Source organism: Mustela nigripes, chromosome 1 (assembly GCF_022355385.1).
Source record: "Mustela nigripes isolate SB6536 chromosome 1, MUSNIG.SB6536, whole genome shotgun sequence".
NCBI lineage: Eukaryota > Metazoa > Chordata > Mammalia > Carnivora > Mustelidae > Mustela > Mustela nigripes.
In genome coordinates this window covers 175,012,373-175,028,819 of record NC_081557.1, presented here as the reverse complement: position 1 = coordinate 175,028,819, position 16,447 = coordinate 175,012,373, and the positions used below count along the sequence as shown (strand labels likewise).

At 36.0% G+C, this 16,447-nt stretch overlaps 1 protein-coding gene across 20 annotated transcripts in view; it reads left to right on the top strand.

The window, feature by feature from the left end:
• Positions 1-16,068, top strand: part of CAMK2D (calcium/calmodulin dependent protein kinase II delta) — a 333,039-nt gene extending 316,971 nt beyond the window's left edge. For 15 of the 20 annotated variants that reach the window (XM_059377681.1, XM_059377620.1, XM_059377556.1 and 12 more), the window contains 5 exons: positions 4,030-4,105; positions 7,970-8,064; positions 9,878-10,106; positions 11,533-11,628; positions 12,821-16,068. In XM_059377681.1, the coding sequence (XP_059233664.1) occupies positions 4,030-4,105; positions 7,970-8,064; positions 9,878-10,106; positions 11,533-11,599 (467 nt within the window). In that variant the 3' untranslated portion in view covers positions 11,600-11,628; positions 12,821-16,068. Of the gene's footprint in view, positions 1-4,029; positions 4,106-7,969; positions 8,065-9,877; positions 10,111-11,532; positions 11,629-12,820 lie in introns of those variants that run through there. The other 5 variants (XM_059377641.1, XM_059377635.1, XM_059377689.1 and 2 more) reach the window with 2 other exon arrangements.
• The last annotated feature ends 379 nt before the right edge of the window (positions 16,069-16,447 follow it).

Here is a 16,447-nt window from a genome sequence, read left to right as displayed (position 1 = left end):
AGTGGTGGGTGCTTCCACCAGAGTGGTAGTGAAGAAGGAACGAAGTAAACTAATCTGTAAGACATTTTAAAAAATAATATCAGCAGAACTTTAAAAATTAGTGTGGGTGGGGTGAGGGAGTCAAAGACAAATCTCGGGGTTTTTTCTGGTTTGCACAACTGGATGATGATGTTGCCATTTTACTAAGAGGGAGATCCCTGGAAAAGCAAATAGATTTGTGGGGGAGTAGGAGTTCAGAAGCTCAGTTTAGGGTATGTTGAGTTAAAGAAACATTTGAAATATCCAGGTGAAGATTCCAAAATAGGCATTGACACACAGATCTGAAGGAAAGGACTAGAAAAAAGGAAGCAACAAGGCAGGAGTCATTGGACCATAAATGTCAATATAAAACACTGGTGTGGACAGGATCATAGGGATAACGGTGTCTACGGAGAGGAGGGCCTCGACTCAAACCTTTAAAAGGAATTAAAACATATAAAGTCCAGGTAGAGAAAGATAACATAGCAGATGAGAGTGAGATCATGTGACCACATAATTAATTAGTAAGAAAAGCAGGAAAAAAGTGAGTATTTCAGGAAGGAGGGAAGGAGTAATCAGCAAACACTGTGCCTTTGGGCAGTGCCTAAAATCTGCTTGTTTACCTGTTAAACAGGTAATGTTTGTCTGCATATCTCAGATCATTGTTGATCAGATCTGATATTGTTGCTCTGATCAGATAAGATCTGCTAATGTTTGAGAAATGTTGAAATCTGTCATTTTTATTATGTAATCATTCTACATTCCCAGGGCTTCTTGTTTGGTTGGTTGGTTTTTAACACTAGGACCATTCAAACTCTTATCTTACTCTTCCAGGCCTCTTTAGAACAATGGAAGAGCCAAAAAGATAGGAATTTGAACATGAAAATATTCCTAGTTCTTTTGCATAGTTGCATGGAAGCAATTATATTCAGGATCTGGAGCATCTCTCCCGCTTACTTTTCTCTCCTGCAGTTCCCCTAGACACCTGGAAGTCTCCAGAAACTATTTTGGGACTTGTGGGTCAAGGCTTGAGTGCCTCCATTCTGTAAATAAGACCACTGGATAAGCAGTTCTCTGTGATTAAAGTGCTGGCTAAGGATGGAAAAACTTTTGGTATTCAGAGGATGCTGTATTGGTACACTCTTCCTTCATCTTAAGGGTTAATTAGTGACACATCACAAGCTGTCCCCACTTTGACTTCTGGAGTGGTCATTACTTAATCTTTTCAAAGACGGAAGGCCAGACGATAGGGGCCTCTTCCTGCAGATCTTAGACATCCAGTCATCTAGGACAGTGATTGTCCTTTACCCTCACTGCTGAAAAGTAGAGCTAACTAGCACCGAAACCTCACTCTTCCTGTAGGTCACTGTGGTAATAGTCTCAACCACAATAGACTACTGTGTACAAATGATTCATTTCCAGACTTCTGCTTTCCTTTAAAGAGTCAGCTGTCATGTGCTGCCTGTGACTCATTCAAGCTCCTTTGCCCCAGGGAAATAAGCACTCTCAAGAGTCCCGAGTTCCAGGCTCCTCTGAAGCCAAGACAGTCATGTTGTTTTTATGATGGTGCAGCACAGAAGCATTCTCACTAATTCCCACATGCTCTTCTGCCAGTTAAAGGACCATTGTTTCTGAGCCTAAGGACTAAGAGAAAAGGGAATTTGTGTTGCTTTGATTATGCAGGCCAAAATTAAGCCAGTGGTAGCATGTAAACTATTAAAGAGCTAATAAGTATTTCCACAGTGATTCAGAGGGTGAGAGATGGCCATACATATACTTGATATTTCAATTCCATAATTTGCTTATCAGGGAAGGCAGAGACTTTTGGAAATTTCAGAAAGTGACCTTGAACTTTTCAAACACAATAAATTGTGTTTGCCTAATGAAGCTCTACAAAGGGCACTGATCTTATGTTTGTTTTCCCCCTCCTTGTTTTTAAAAATTGACATGGTTTTCTAACCTGTGGTTTTTTATTTAGCGAACTGAGAAATTTAGTAGTTTTAAATAAGGATTTAATATTGAGGAAGTTTTGGTAGTCACATTTTCTTAATCTCATTTCCTGAGCACCATCTCACCAACATCCTTTATATTCCAGAATCGGGTCAGCTGTCACATGCATTTTTTGCCAAATGTTCATACTGTTGAGGTCAGAGACAGATGAATCACTTATTGCCGAACTAAATTAAGCTAAAATGTGCCATTGGCAGCATCTCTCTTACAGAATTATTCCCTGCTACTACTTGTGTCAGTATATTTTGGATGCTTGGATATATTATATTCATAAATCAAATAAACAAAGGCAAAAAATGTTTTAAATGTGTGTAGGAGCTAAAAAACCTTATGTTCTTTTTTCCCCTAATATAAATGAAAACTAATTATGTAACTAAATGTCAAATCTAGTCTATATAGTGATTTTTAGATACTATCAACCTTGACATTATTGGCAACCATTTTATGGACAAATCATATTTTATAGTTTGGTTTCATATAGTATAAATGAAGTCAAGTTCAGTTTACTGGATATTTATTTTAAATAAGGAGTATCATAACCTGGATAATGTGAACATTTAATTTTGTGGTTAAAACCTGTTTAATGAAGATCTGTTTCATTGAAAATACATACTGGTTGCCTTTAATCAATAACAAACTAAAACCTACCTTTTTCTATGATGAATAGCAACTTCACTAAGATAGAATGGATATAACTTTGTGTGACTCTCCCAGTTTATTTCTGGTGATTTAAGGAAATTTTACATTGTTCTTAAAGCAAAACTCAGGGAAATTTAATTTTTAAAAATTTCGTGAATTTCATTAGTAACAGAATAGTATTCTGAAGTCAAAAGATTATCATTAATAGCAGTTGATCAAATTCACAAACTTATTGAGCATCTCTTTTATTAAAGACATTGGAATAGGAGCGCATGGGTAGCTCAGTGGGTTAAAGCCTCTGCCTTCGGCTTAGGTCATGATCCCAGGGTCCTGGGATGGAGCCCCACATCCCTGCTCAGCAGGGAGCCTGCTTCCCCCACCTCCCCCCCCACCTCTCTGCCTACATGTGATCTCTGTCTGTCAAATAAATAAAATCTTAAAAAAAAAAAAAGACATTGGAATAAAACTTAAAGAATAACAAAAAATAATAATAATAACACACCCCACCAAACCCCCCCACACACACACAGGGAGCTTTTAATTTAACAGAAAGGTAGTTACACAGTGAACAAAGTTTAATAAGAATTTAAAACCAGTAATTTAACTAAAGGTGTCATGGTATATAGCATATGCTTAATTACCCAATGAATGATACACTATAGGCATTCAAAAAAGGCATAGGACACTTGCAGATGTAATCAAAGAGGAATTTACAGGAATAGGTGGGATTTGAGCCAAGCCAACTATTAATAATTTTACCAATTGTGGGCTAGAAATAGAAACAAACATGTTTGGTGTTGGAGTGACAGCTCTGCAGGGCAGCTTCTATCTAATTATCTGCCTACATCCACATAGTGATTCATATGTTTGTTTTCCAGTTCACAATTTACTGAAGGCCATTTGTCTAAATATGATGGCAGTTACAGTGTTGGCACCCCCATTTTTAGAGTTGATTGGGCTGAAGTGTAAAAAATATACAAAGTGTCTCATTGTAAAAGATCATCTATGCTCTGAAGATAGACATTTGTTAATATTCAAGAGAAAAAACATTTACAAACTCAAGTTGTAAAGGTAACGAGAGCTTATTAAAAAAAAATAGTCTTGAACTTCAGTTGCCTGAGGGTCCTGTTAAAAATATAGATTCTGAATCTGTAGGTCTGGAGTATGTGAGAATCTGTGTGTCCATCAGTTTCTCTGAAGAAGTAGATGATGCTGGTCTCTGCACAGAGAGAATAACACCACGGTCCAGGGAGGGCTAGGTCTTCAACAGTAAAACCCCACTGAAGGAAAGTAGCAATATTGTTAGAGTTTTCTGATAATAAAGGACAAAAGCCACATAAAATGCTCTATCTTTGCCTTTAGCACGAAAGCAAGAAATTATCAAAGTCACTGAACAACTGATTGAAGCCATCAACAATGGAGACTTTGAAGCTTACACGTGAGTAGAGGCATACTTACTTTGCTTTCGTGCATATGACAAAATATTTTCTATTTTAATGCACTCTTCAGTGTACTAGAATTCATGTATGTTTAACCCCAGGTTGATGTTAGCAGTAGTTTTATTTCAGGGTATAAATTAAGTGTCCCCAGAGGAGAAATAAATGTAGGATCTAGAGAGGAAAGACAAGACTTCTCATAGCAGGACTGGGGCTTTCCCTGGCAATTTACAGACTTGTAATCACCAGCACCTCTGTGTGGGGAAGGCATGCCATTTGCTCCATGAGAGCAAAACTATGAGAGAGAAAAGCACAAAAAAAGGCATTTTGTTTTGAGAAATGTTTTGCCTCACACTCTGCTGAGGTTCTGGGACAGAGAGAGATCAGGAGGCATAGTAAGGCAGCCTTCTTCCTCTTCAGCCAGTACACCTCAACTCTATCTCCATCTCTTTTATGAGTTTGTTTCTTAGGTAACAATTTATTTGAAGGAAGGTCCCAATGCTTAGTTTATGAACTACTGGATCATAGAGTGTGTAAAGGAAATTACTCCAATCAAATAAAAATAAAGCATTCAAATAAATAGGGCATGAAGGCTTATTTCACAAAGTATGTGGGTCAATAAGCTAGCTATTTGGGTGAGGATAAAAATAAGTCTAAGCCTTCCCCTTATTCCATACAAGAGAGCCCCTCTTGAGTAAAAGAGTTAAATGCCAAAAAGAGATTGAATTTGATCTCTGATTGGAAAATTTTTTCTAAGTTTAAAAGCAAAGGAAATAATCACAAATGAGAAGATAAAATGATTAGGCAACCCAAATAGATAAAACTTGTATACTTAAAAAAAAAAAACCAAAATAATAATTTTAAAAAGCCAAAATTTGCAAATTTCAAGGCAAGAGCATTTTCTATCCATCAGTTCAGCAGGGATAAAAACTGCTTACAATCAATGGGGTGCAGATCCTGCAGGACTATGGTGACTTTCCTGGATGGGGTATAAATAGAAACAAACCTTTAGGTTAGTTGTGGTGGCAGGAGTTGGGGGGACATGTAGATCTTAAATACCAGAAAGCTTTTATGAAGTTTCAAATTGTTTTAGCCCTCTAATTTTACTTATAACAAAAATGTAACATGGTGTGGATTTTTCATGTAAAGCATGGATAAAAATTATAAACAAACATTTTTTGAAGCAGCATTCATAATAGTGAAAAATTGGAAACATCTGTCCAACATTGAGGTAACCAGTAAGTAATATGTTGTGCATTTGGTACGGTAGATGTTTTTGCAGTTTCTGGCACTCTGGCAAAATGCTTATGATATAGTCATGATGTCTATAATTATTCCAGCTACAATTTTTAAAAAGCATTAAAAATGGAATGAGATATGCCCAATTGGTTTTAAAAAGGATAAAAGAACATTGCTTTGGGAAATGCAATTATGTCTGAAGGTTTTTTTTTCTTTTTTTCCCCAATTTTATGTAAGGTATTTCTTTTATCATCAGTTACAAAGAGTCAAATATAAAATAATGGAAAAGAGTAATTGAGGGTAAGAATTAAATCCAAGATTGCTACTTATAAATTGTATATGTGCATATAGATGCAAGCACATGCATATACATATGTATTTGTATCAACTATTTAACATGATTTAAAATAAATACCTGAAATGAAATAGTACAATATGAAGTTTGAAAGAAAACTATGTCAGAGACCAGAGTTCCCTTTTTAAACAGTTGAGAAGTCCGTGCCATAGAACATGCTCTTTTATGCTTTTTGCTGATAACTTTGTTAGACCAATAGGATTCTCTAAACATGAAAATACTCTTTAAAAATATATGTATTTTTTGGTACTAGTATTCTCCTGTGGAATAGTAAAAAGTGTGTTTTGGTGGGGGTGGTAGCCAGGCAAAACTGGGATATTTCCTGTCTTCTCTGACAGTTCAATATAAGGTGTTTTAAATAATGCAATCCCTTGGAATCGCATCAGCTTGCCTAGGGAGGCCTGTAATCTGGCCTGAGGTTGCTGATAATCCAACAGGACCTTCCACTTGGGAGCTTTCTGGATGATAGACTACATTGGTGAAGTCCTTAGAATACCTGTTCAGAGCATGTGTGCCACACACATACATCAAGGGGAAGCTTTGTGAATCCTTTATTAATCCAAAGCCTATGACAGGAGATAAATGCATACATACATAGGAGAGAGAAAGAACAGATTAGCAGGTTTTCAGATCTGTTGACTCTCTTGATGGTTAGGTAAAGAGATCAATCATGGCACAGTGATTCTCAGATGATTTTAGTGCCAATATATGGTAGTAAAAAATTTCGATTCACCGATGTTGACAACCAAAAGTCAAATTTATAGAGGAAGTAGTATCCCCTGGCAGAATAAATTCCATTACCGTAGAAACAGTGCTCTTCCCATTTGCCTCTTAGAGATTATATATATTTGACTTTGAGCTTGGTAGTACCTGCCCACCAGCAAGTCTAAGGTAAAATATAAAATGCCTCCCCACTACACCTGCTACCCCTGCCTTTAAGGTTTTTTTTTTTTTTTAAACACAAAGGATAATCACTGGTTTGATGTTTGATTTTTAAAGTATTTTCTACTTTTATTTTTTTTATTTTTTTAATTTTCTACTTTTAAAGTTGTCCTTAATATCAGTTCCACATTCTATGAACAATATTGCAAAGAACCATAGTGAGCTGGCCTTTTGAAACTTTATTTCTGTTGAACAGTTAAATTGTTTTACCTCCCCAAAGGGGAATGTTTTAGATGTAGCCCCAAAATAGTCCCAAATCCTTTTATCTACTTTGTAAACTTCCACTAATTTGTCAAATCCAGATCTTCTGTCGCTTCCTCTGAGAAGCCTATCTTGATCACCACAAGCCCAAGGAATTGTTTCCCCCTTTGTTTCCATGGACTTACATACATACCCAGGGCTCACCAGATCACACGACTAACCATTATTCCCCAGACATACTCTGTGTTCTCACACTACTATGCTACTGTCATTGCTACCCTCCTCCTTCCTGCCACCTTCCCCACACTCGGACAATTCCTACATATTCCTGAAAGCCCAGCTCACATGTTTTTTCTCTTAAATCTTGTCTGTCCCATATGTAAGTAATCTGGTTTTTAAGCACTTTGTATTTATTCCTATTTCAGTCTTTATTGTTGCATTGTAATTGTTTCAAAAAATACCTGCTACATAGTAGGTGTTTAACAATTCTTTGTTGAATCCAAAGAAAGTTTAAAAATGTTGCATCTATTTATTGAATTACATTTCTAGGATTAAAAAGAAAACTAATTTTTACATTTTATTAGTTTTATTTTAGAAGTTCAATAAACTTTGAATACAGCTTTTCCAGGAAGTAAAGGATGTGACACATGCCTTCAAATCAATAATATAGATACTTGACAGGAATGTAGAAGGTATCAGAAATTGTTCCAAATTATTTAATGTCAGAGACAAAGTTGGTTTTATATGACTTGGAGAGTGTATTGGACTTAGTATTTAAAAACTAAGGGAGAAACTGGAGAAAGAATAGAAAATCCACTTTGGAAATATGAAAAAGCAGAAATTTTTAAAAAAGAGAGATTCCTAAAGTAGTATAGATTATCATGGGCTGTAACTTGCTATATTATCTTTCCTCATCAGAGTTCTCTGCAAAATGCTTTTTTAGCACTTGCTCCTCAACCCACCAGGCCTGTGAAAGAAATTTTATATTGTTAGTGTTTTTTTAAAGAAACTCCCTTCACTGTTTGATAAGTAAGAGTGGATATGTGGGAAACAAAATGTATTAACTCATGTATTGGTTATTTTAATTATATTTTTGGTTTTTATTGTTGTTGTTTATTTGTCCCTACAGGAAAATCTGTGACCCCGGCCTTACTGCTTTTGAACCTGAAGCTTTGGGTAATTTAGTGGAAGGGATGGACTTCCACCGATTCTACTTTGAAAATGGTACATTTATTCTAAATTTAATAACATGCCTTTTCCAACTTCTCTTTGAATTTCTCCCAGATTTGCAGTTTTCTTTGCTGTATTCTACAATGAGAATTTTCACCTTAGTCCAGCATTTTATATCATAAAATTTTTTGTATTTGAAATTTTTTTTAAATGACAAGCTTAAAAGCTTTGGTGTTTTGAAAACTGTCTGATTTATAAAAGGTAATGTTGATTGAATATACCCCATATAAGTCCCAGTAAATGTATAAGCTGTAAAATGAATCACCAAAAAAGTAAGTTTTCTTAGAACATTGTGTGTATATGAAAAAATAAAAGACACCACAGCGTGTCAGAATATTTGACATAAAGGAATGCTTTCAAGCATATTTAATGCTCATTTTCAAAGTAAAATATACATGAAAATGAGTGATCAGGTAAATATTTCAGTTTCCATTAAAAGAATTTTAGTGGTCTCAGAGCAAAGAGCCACACAAAAGAAACTCCCGCAGAAATCCTTGAGGTCATCAAAAAAGAAGTAACCTAGAAATTCCTTTTATCCTCTTTTCCTTATGCCTAAAGACTAGGTATTGTGTTTCGTTTGCATGATGGAAAGAATAAATTCACCTCTTTTCAGTGATATCTTGGTAAATGAAGTGTATTAATGATTACGATAATCAAGCTCAGTTCTAGTAATTATAAGCATTAGCACGAATGTCTGCCTTGGCATGGGTTGGTTTTTTTTTTTTTTTTTTTTATATTCGCTGGGCATTTGCAAGACAAAGAATTACATGGTAAATTGTCCTTACAAAGCAGTAAATTTTCTCATCCTCATAATGTTTCTTTCAGTTGGTTCTCCATTGACACCATCTCATCTCTAGTAAAAGAATAATTAACCCATTAAATATTTAACTTACTTCAACACAAACTATGTATCATTACTTACCATAAATACATATTCTTCGTAGTGAGGTATTCTTCTGTATATGATTGTGGCACTGAGTAGTTTACTCCAATCTCTTCTGAGAATAGGAAGCAGGTTTGGACAGCAGGTAACAACAGTACAGGCTGTGGTAGTGATCTAAAAGAGTGACATCAATCATCATTTGCACTAAATCTTCACATCTCTTGATCACTGAATAATTAGAATGTGTAGCTATTGTCAAAACACCAAAGGCTAGAACCTGCAGAGGGGTGCCTAATCAAAGACTGAACTAAAGAATCAGAACCAGGCTAGATGACCAATAACCAAATTTTGGCTTTTCGGTGGATGACCACTACTGGACTATTATGGAATGGACTTTATGAAGTAAAGGAGTCACAAGATGAAATAGGAAAACAAATCCATGCTATGGCCAGTTTTTTCTTGTTTTGTTTTGGAAACCATTATCTGCATATTTGATATTTGTTATATTTCCCTTGTTCCATGTACTTCACCAACTAACAAAAATGAACAAGACCATAGGATATCCTGTCACCTGCTCCCTGCATCTGGGCCAGGCCTTCTCCCTCTGTTTTTGTATCATGGCTTCTGTTTCTAACCACTTCCCATTGTAAATAAATACATCTCCCACCAAAGTTTCCAAAGCGACATTTAAATTCTCTATAAAGGGAAACACAGAAAATAATGACTATCTACTTTTGCTTTTTCTCTTTTCCTTTATACTTTGCCAGGGACTCAATTAGTGCAAACAATTCAAGGTGAATGAATGAATGAATGAATGAATGAATGAATGAATAGCGTTGTGTACATTAGCCCCAGGTGAAGTTACTGGTTTTGATTTACTTTATGCAGAAACTAAGTTCTGTTTTTCATGTTATTCTCTTTCAGCTTTGTCCAAAAGCAATAAACCAATCCACACAATTATCCTGAACCCCCATGTACACCTGGTAGGTGATGATGCTGCCTGCATAGCATACATTAGGCTCACACAGTACATGGACGGCAGCGGAATGCCAAAGACAATGCAGTCGGAAGAGACTCGTGTGTGGCATCGCCGGGACGGAAAGTGGCAGAATGTTCATTTTCATCGCTCTGGGTCGCCAACAGTACCCATCAAGTAAATATTTCCAGGCTGTCAGCTTCTTTGTTAATATACCCATGGTCAGCGTTTTTTTTACTTACTCCATTGTTAATAACATGATATATGTTATTTAATGCTAGCGGTCAGTTACATAGGTGGGAATGCTCAGGGAAAAACAGATTGTAACTGTAGATAGATCAGACCAGCTGTTTTTGTGCTGAAACACACACAGTAGAAACTGGAGGATACCCTAGCAAGCGGGTTTCTTTTTGTTAAATCATGTAATGAGGCAAACTGTGACTTTATTTAGCTCCAGAGGAAGGTGAAGAGTTTCTAAAGTGGCCAATATAGTGTCAGGAACTTTATAGATTATCTACTGGGCTCAGTTACGGATATTAGAAGAAATTTATAAGCATAACATTTAAAATACAAGTAGCAGGTACCTCAGGGTCTTCCTCCCTATGCCACTCTACCTTGGACGTTATGTCTGCTCTTTCAGTCAGTAATTGGATGAATACTTATTGTACATCTCCTAGGTGCTTAACTTGTACCAGATAAAACACAAGGTAAAAGTTATATTCTAGTTTAGAAAAAAACTTAAATTCTACTTTAGAAAGCAAGTTATCACTGATACCAAAGAAAAATTATGAGGTTCATAATTTCAGAGTAGAATGGAATGAATGACCAATGTAGCAAATTGTTAATAACAGGTTGGAAGTATACCTTGTGTAGAAGATATCACTTAAGACCTTGTCCAACATTCCAAGTGGCATTTGGAGACCTGGAACAAATAAATGGTAGAGAATCAAGGAATATCAGAAGGATATGACAATGTCAGGATGTTAGTTTCATATGGTAGAGGAGTATAGGTAAAGAAGACTGGCTCCAACTGTAGTAAAGGGGAATAGTAAAGGGAAATAAAGTTGCATAAGTGAAGGGATGAGATGAAAACAAGAAGGGGAATTTAGACTCAGGTTCAGCGCACTGCTGATGTCATTCCAAATTCTCTCACCAGAATCACCTGTAATATTTGGGGGGTTGGCGGGGAGTGGGATGGGAGAGTCAAATTGATACAAACAGCCATTCAACTCCAAAGAATCTATCAAAATTTCTTAGTTTAATAATATACCACAGTGGTTTTCAAAGGCCTTCTCTATAGCCTTAATAATTAGATTTCACTGTTGGATTTGTAAAAAGTAGATGAAGGGAAAAAAGATAGCTATTATTTTTAGAATGAATTCCAGCATATTAAGAGAATGACAAAAGGAATATAATAATGTTTGTGTGTTTTTTACCCCAAAGAGGTACAGCACTAATTGCCAGTTAATATGGAAGGGATTGCGTTCATACAGTACAATAGGATAAGGTTTTTCTGCAATTCCCTGAAGTGTGTATGGGATAGAGCCTATTTAAGAAAACTTCATTTTATGCCAGGTGGCTTAAATGGGGCTTCTCTTAATAGGCCATCCTGTATTCCAAATGGGAAAGAAAACTTCTCAGGAAGCACCTCTTTGTGGCAAAACATCTAAGGCCTGAAAACCATTCACATATGGGTCTTGTAAGTAACATCCTGCTCCATGATACATTGTGGATGGAGCTAATGACTAAAAAGCTGCATGGCTGTTTTTTCTTGCCTTTAAGGATATTTTCTTTTGCATTATATTTGATGGAAAATATAAAAGGTCTTTGAAAACTTAAAGGATTTTTGCATGAGCTCTCGAGTCTAATGTTTGGCCTCGTTTTATAGCATAACGCTTGTTTTAAAGGTATTAAGTGCTGAGAAGAGCCTCCCTTCAGCATATGGATCTTGGCATTTTCGGATATCCTGGAGTTCCTCATCGGAAGTCCAGTCTGGTCAATTCAGACAACTCTCAATTATCCAGACCTAATAAAAGTCAATCTCTAGGATTTTTTTTGGTCTCTGTCTTTCTAGAGGTAGTCACTTGTGTTACGCACTGGGCTAAGGTTAATATATCAATTAATTTGCTTTGCCTGACTGACTGTAATGATATTTGACTGTGAAGACAGGCCACAAGAGGAAGTCAAGCCAAAATTTAAAACTTACATAGTGGGTAATTCCAGAGGATAATTGAAAGTTGACTGTAATTAAATTCATGCCTGTGTTGTTTTTTAAGATTTGTTTCTTAACTTGGATTAGGATTCAGATATGTGTGCTAATATTGTGAATCTCTCCTCTACTTAAAGCACTGAACCTTGTCAGAGCTTTTAAAAAATAGTGCTCCCTACTATTGGATTAAAAAACAGAAAGAGACCTCCAATTAAATAATAATATGTTTTCCCTACTTTGAGGCTGTATTCCTCATTAAATGGACTTCCAGGTTTAACTTCCCAAGGAGTCTATGAAAAATGACAAAAGCTAAGAATGCACGTAAACTTCTCACTCTTTCAACAAAATGATATGTTTAGTAAACAAGAGTGCTTACAATGCATATTTAAGTTCAATAATGTGATTGAAGCCTGGGTTCCTGTTTCTATTTTCAACTTACCTCTGTGTGGACAAGTTGATAGATAACTAATATTGTTTCCTATTTTAATTTTGTCTCTGTTTAACATTGTGTATTTCATCTTTTAATGATCACAAGCAAAGGTCTTTTATACAGTTGTACTTTTGATCTATTAATTTAGCTGAGTTACAAAACTGTAGCCTGGTCACATCTTTGGCAAAACATTGGACAATATTTTGTAAAACAATATAACTTATTTCTCACTCCCCCTCCCCTTTCTTTCAGCTAAATATCAACAGTGCCACTTCTGCATTCTCTGTTCTCAAGGCACCTGGATGGTAACCCTGGGCCGTCCTCTCCTCCTCTTCATGCATGTTTCTGAGTGCATGAAGTTGTGAAGGTCCTACGTGTAATGCATATGTGATGCACCATCTTGTCATATATTCCTTCCTATACATTGTTTACACTTGCACTATGGGGATGTTCCATGCAAACTTCAATTACTGTTGGCAAACAATAGGGGGAGGTCAGACAAAAAAAAATTTCCACAATATTCCAAGTACAACCTACTCATCAAGTTTCTGTTTATGCCAAGATACAACAGACTTCAAAATTATTCTCTGAATGACAATTTGTAAGAGAAATGTAAATTTTTAAAACTCTTTGCTGTTAATCAGTTTTGGGCTCATTCAACAAAAAGCAAAAAAAAAAATATATATATATATACACACACACACACACACACACACACACATACATCTTCGGTTTTGTGGTGTGATCCTGGTTATTATTGCTGTCTAACAAAGTAGGTTAATATGTGGGTAAAATCACTCATGAATGTGGAAATGAGAATCAGTTGGTTTGCTACCACCTAAAGTCATGTTGTTTTTGGTCAAACTGTAAACTGGAAAAATTCACATAATTTATGAGTGATCGCTTTAAGATATATTTACACTTTTGGTGAATTCACTGAGTTTCATGTTCCTTTCTCAAATATGTGCACTCTTTTCTCCATTTGCTCTTACTCGTTGCTGTTTGCTTTTTCTCCATCCTCTTCTGTCTTTTCTCACACACTACAAGACAGAAAGGAAAGTGAAATTTGCATCGTGGAGGTAACTAAACTAGCACTTTTGATCATCTTCCGGACCCACAAAAATGTCAAGATTTTAAAGGCTTCTTATTCTGCTTCGGCTCTAGTTTGGACATAGGGATCCTAGGTCAGCGGTATTAGAATTGCTTAAATTTCAGGTAAAAACAGTGAGGTTCCTAGTGTACTACCAGCTGGGGGGACTGGCAAGAATACCAGGTTGTAGTGCAGCAGGGTTTCCTCTACACACACTTAGTTCTGCTTGGTGGGAGGGGCCCCTCTAGCTGTCTAAAATCAGAGAGGCCGGCAAGGGATTTCCATTCTCATAAGTGTTTAGAACTCGATCTCTGTGGCTTGTGCTCTCTTAGCTTCTCTCTTGTGTCAGTAACATTATCTCCCTCTGAGGATTCAGATTTTCCAGTTTAAAAAGAAAAGGGAAATGCCCAGGTTTTCTTTGTGCTTCTCATTTCTCCTTTGTTTATTCAACTCCTATAAGGCTGTTTTTCTTCCCTGAAATGCTTTATAGTGCATGATATCTTCATCAGCGTTATTTTAACAATAGTAATTCACAATCTTCAGAATCCTATTTTTAAAGCAGAAGCAAAAAACTAAACAACCCTCCCTCTTTCTCTCATTTCACCTTTCTGTGTTGACTAATCACCTTAGATATTGTTGCTAGTGGATGTATGGTAGATGGATTGAAGCTTTTCTGATAATTACACAATTTAAAAATATATATTTAAAATAAATATATACAGTAAATGAAATGTATTGAGCCATGTTAACCTGCCAATGAGATCTGTGAAAAGTAATGGCCTCGTTTTTCCCTTTTTGATTTATTTTACCTTTTTGTGAACCGGCTACACGTGGCATACATGTATTTTAAAAATAATAGGTATAGAGTGGTTTTTTTTTTTTACACTTTTAGCATGTGGTGTTGAAGTATTACTGTAGATCAAGTATGTCTTCCGCACTAAGATGTGCGGAAATTGTGATTTGTTCTCTCCACCACAACTGAATTACACATTTATTATCTTCTATCATTTTGAAACACTGCAGTTTACCATGGGACACTGTATATATTTCTTGCCATAATGGTAAATGACTGATTGATATATTTAAGAGTTAATAAATTTGTGATTTCTGCTGACAATGTGTCCATCTTTTTTTCTTGAGAATTGGTACTATATGTATGCATGATGCTGACTAGTGCCAACAGCAACGTGTCCTGCTATGGTCTCATTAGTTCATAGCAGTTTACCTTTGATGTAAAGATAAAGGCACTTTACTATATGCACAAAATAACAAACTCTGCTGGGAAGATTTTTCTGGGAACAAAATAGTTAAAAACAAGAGTCCTAAAATTTCTAAATATGTCCTCCAGTCCATCCTTCAGTGACTGCTAGGGTATAATCTAAATCTGACTGTATAACACTTCAGTGTTATCTTCAGTATGCAGGCAAGCACCTTGTCTCCTGCTACTCCTCAACTTGAACTTGAATGTACAGAAGTACAACATCTTTCAATTTACTGCAGGCATCATGCATCTATTTATGCTTGTATTCTTTCCCTTGCTACTTCTTCAACCTAATTCTTATCCCTAAAAATCCAATTTAGAAAATCATCCATTTGATTAAACTTTCCTAGACCCTGCTCTAAGCTTGCTCATCCTCTCCATATAGTGTAATTTGGGTCTAATTCTCCTGCCAGCCATGCGGTTTTGAAAATACATCTTTGTGTCTCCTCTACTGAATGGAGTATAATGGCTCTAGAGGTAAGAACTGTGGGTTCATCTTTATATCTCTAAACTCCAAGAGAGCCAGGAAGAGAGAAACTGTTAATAGTTTTGGACTATTGGCCAAACCATGAATGGGAATGTCAGGATACAATCGGACCCTTCTGAGTTTAATGTTCAGCTCTGTTGATGTTGTCTTTGACACTCTGAGCATGGTGCCTCTTCTCTCTGAACTTTAGTTTCTGTATTTGAAAAATGAGAACAAACATACCAATTTTCTAGGGGTATTATGATGAGTAGAGATTATGGGCAAAGTACCTAGACTAATATTTGGTAGATAATATTAAATGGTAGCTACTGCAACTGACATAACCACTGATACTAATACTCCCATTGTTCCTGGCTCAGGGGAGTGGAGCACTCTTGTTTTATGGTCTGCTTTCTTTATGTAGGTTGATATTGCTGATATTCATTTCAAATATCTCAGTGGGAAGAGGAGAAATACTGAATAAGGTAGTCATCTAGCCGAAAGCAGAGAAATGGCATGAAGTAAATCAATACATTCTAGGAAAACTCTCAAGGAATCCTACTCTTAAGTAACTGAAATTCTGAATCCTTGTATAAGTAATCATATGTAATGTAAGGGTAAACATAAATGGCCCAACACTTGAGTGATTTCATTAAATAAAATTCTTGATATCTACAGTTCAACTGTTTTTATGGTATCTTTTGTCTGGTTTTAAGAAGTGGGAATATATAAAAAGATTATAATGAACATCAGCATATTAGACCAGGTATCCAGATCTGAACAATGAGCCATGATAAGCCACCTTGACTGAAGCAGCCACGGTATTCCTACGTTTCTAACTAACAAAACCAATTCTTGAAAAGAGGCTAAAGTGTTCTCCACTAGATTCTAGTAAGAAAAATGGATGAAATAAAGTATTACTATTACCCCAAAAGGATTTATATTTTTAAAGGCACCTACTGCTTTACAACACAAGACAAAAATTTTCTGGTTTGCCCATAAAAATGTTCTTAGCTTTTTGAAAAAATACTGCCAACCTTTGAGAATTGGAGATTCCGTGCA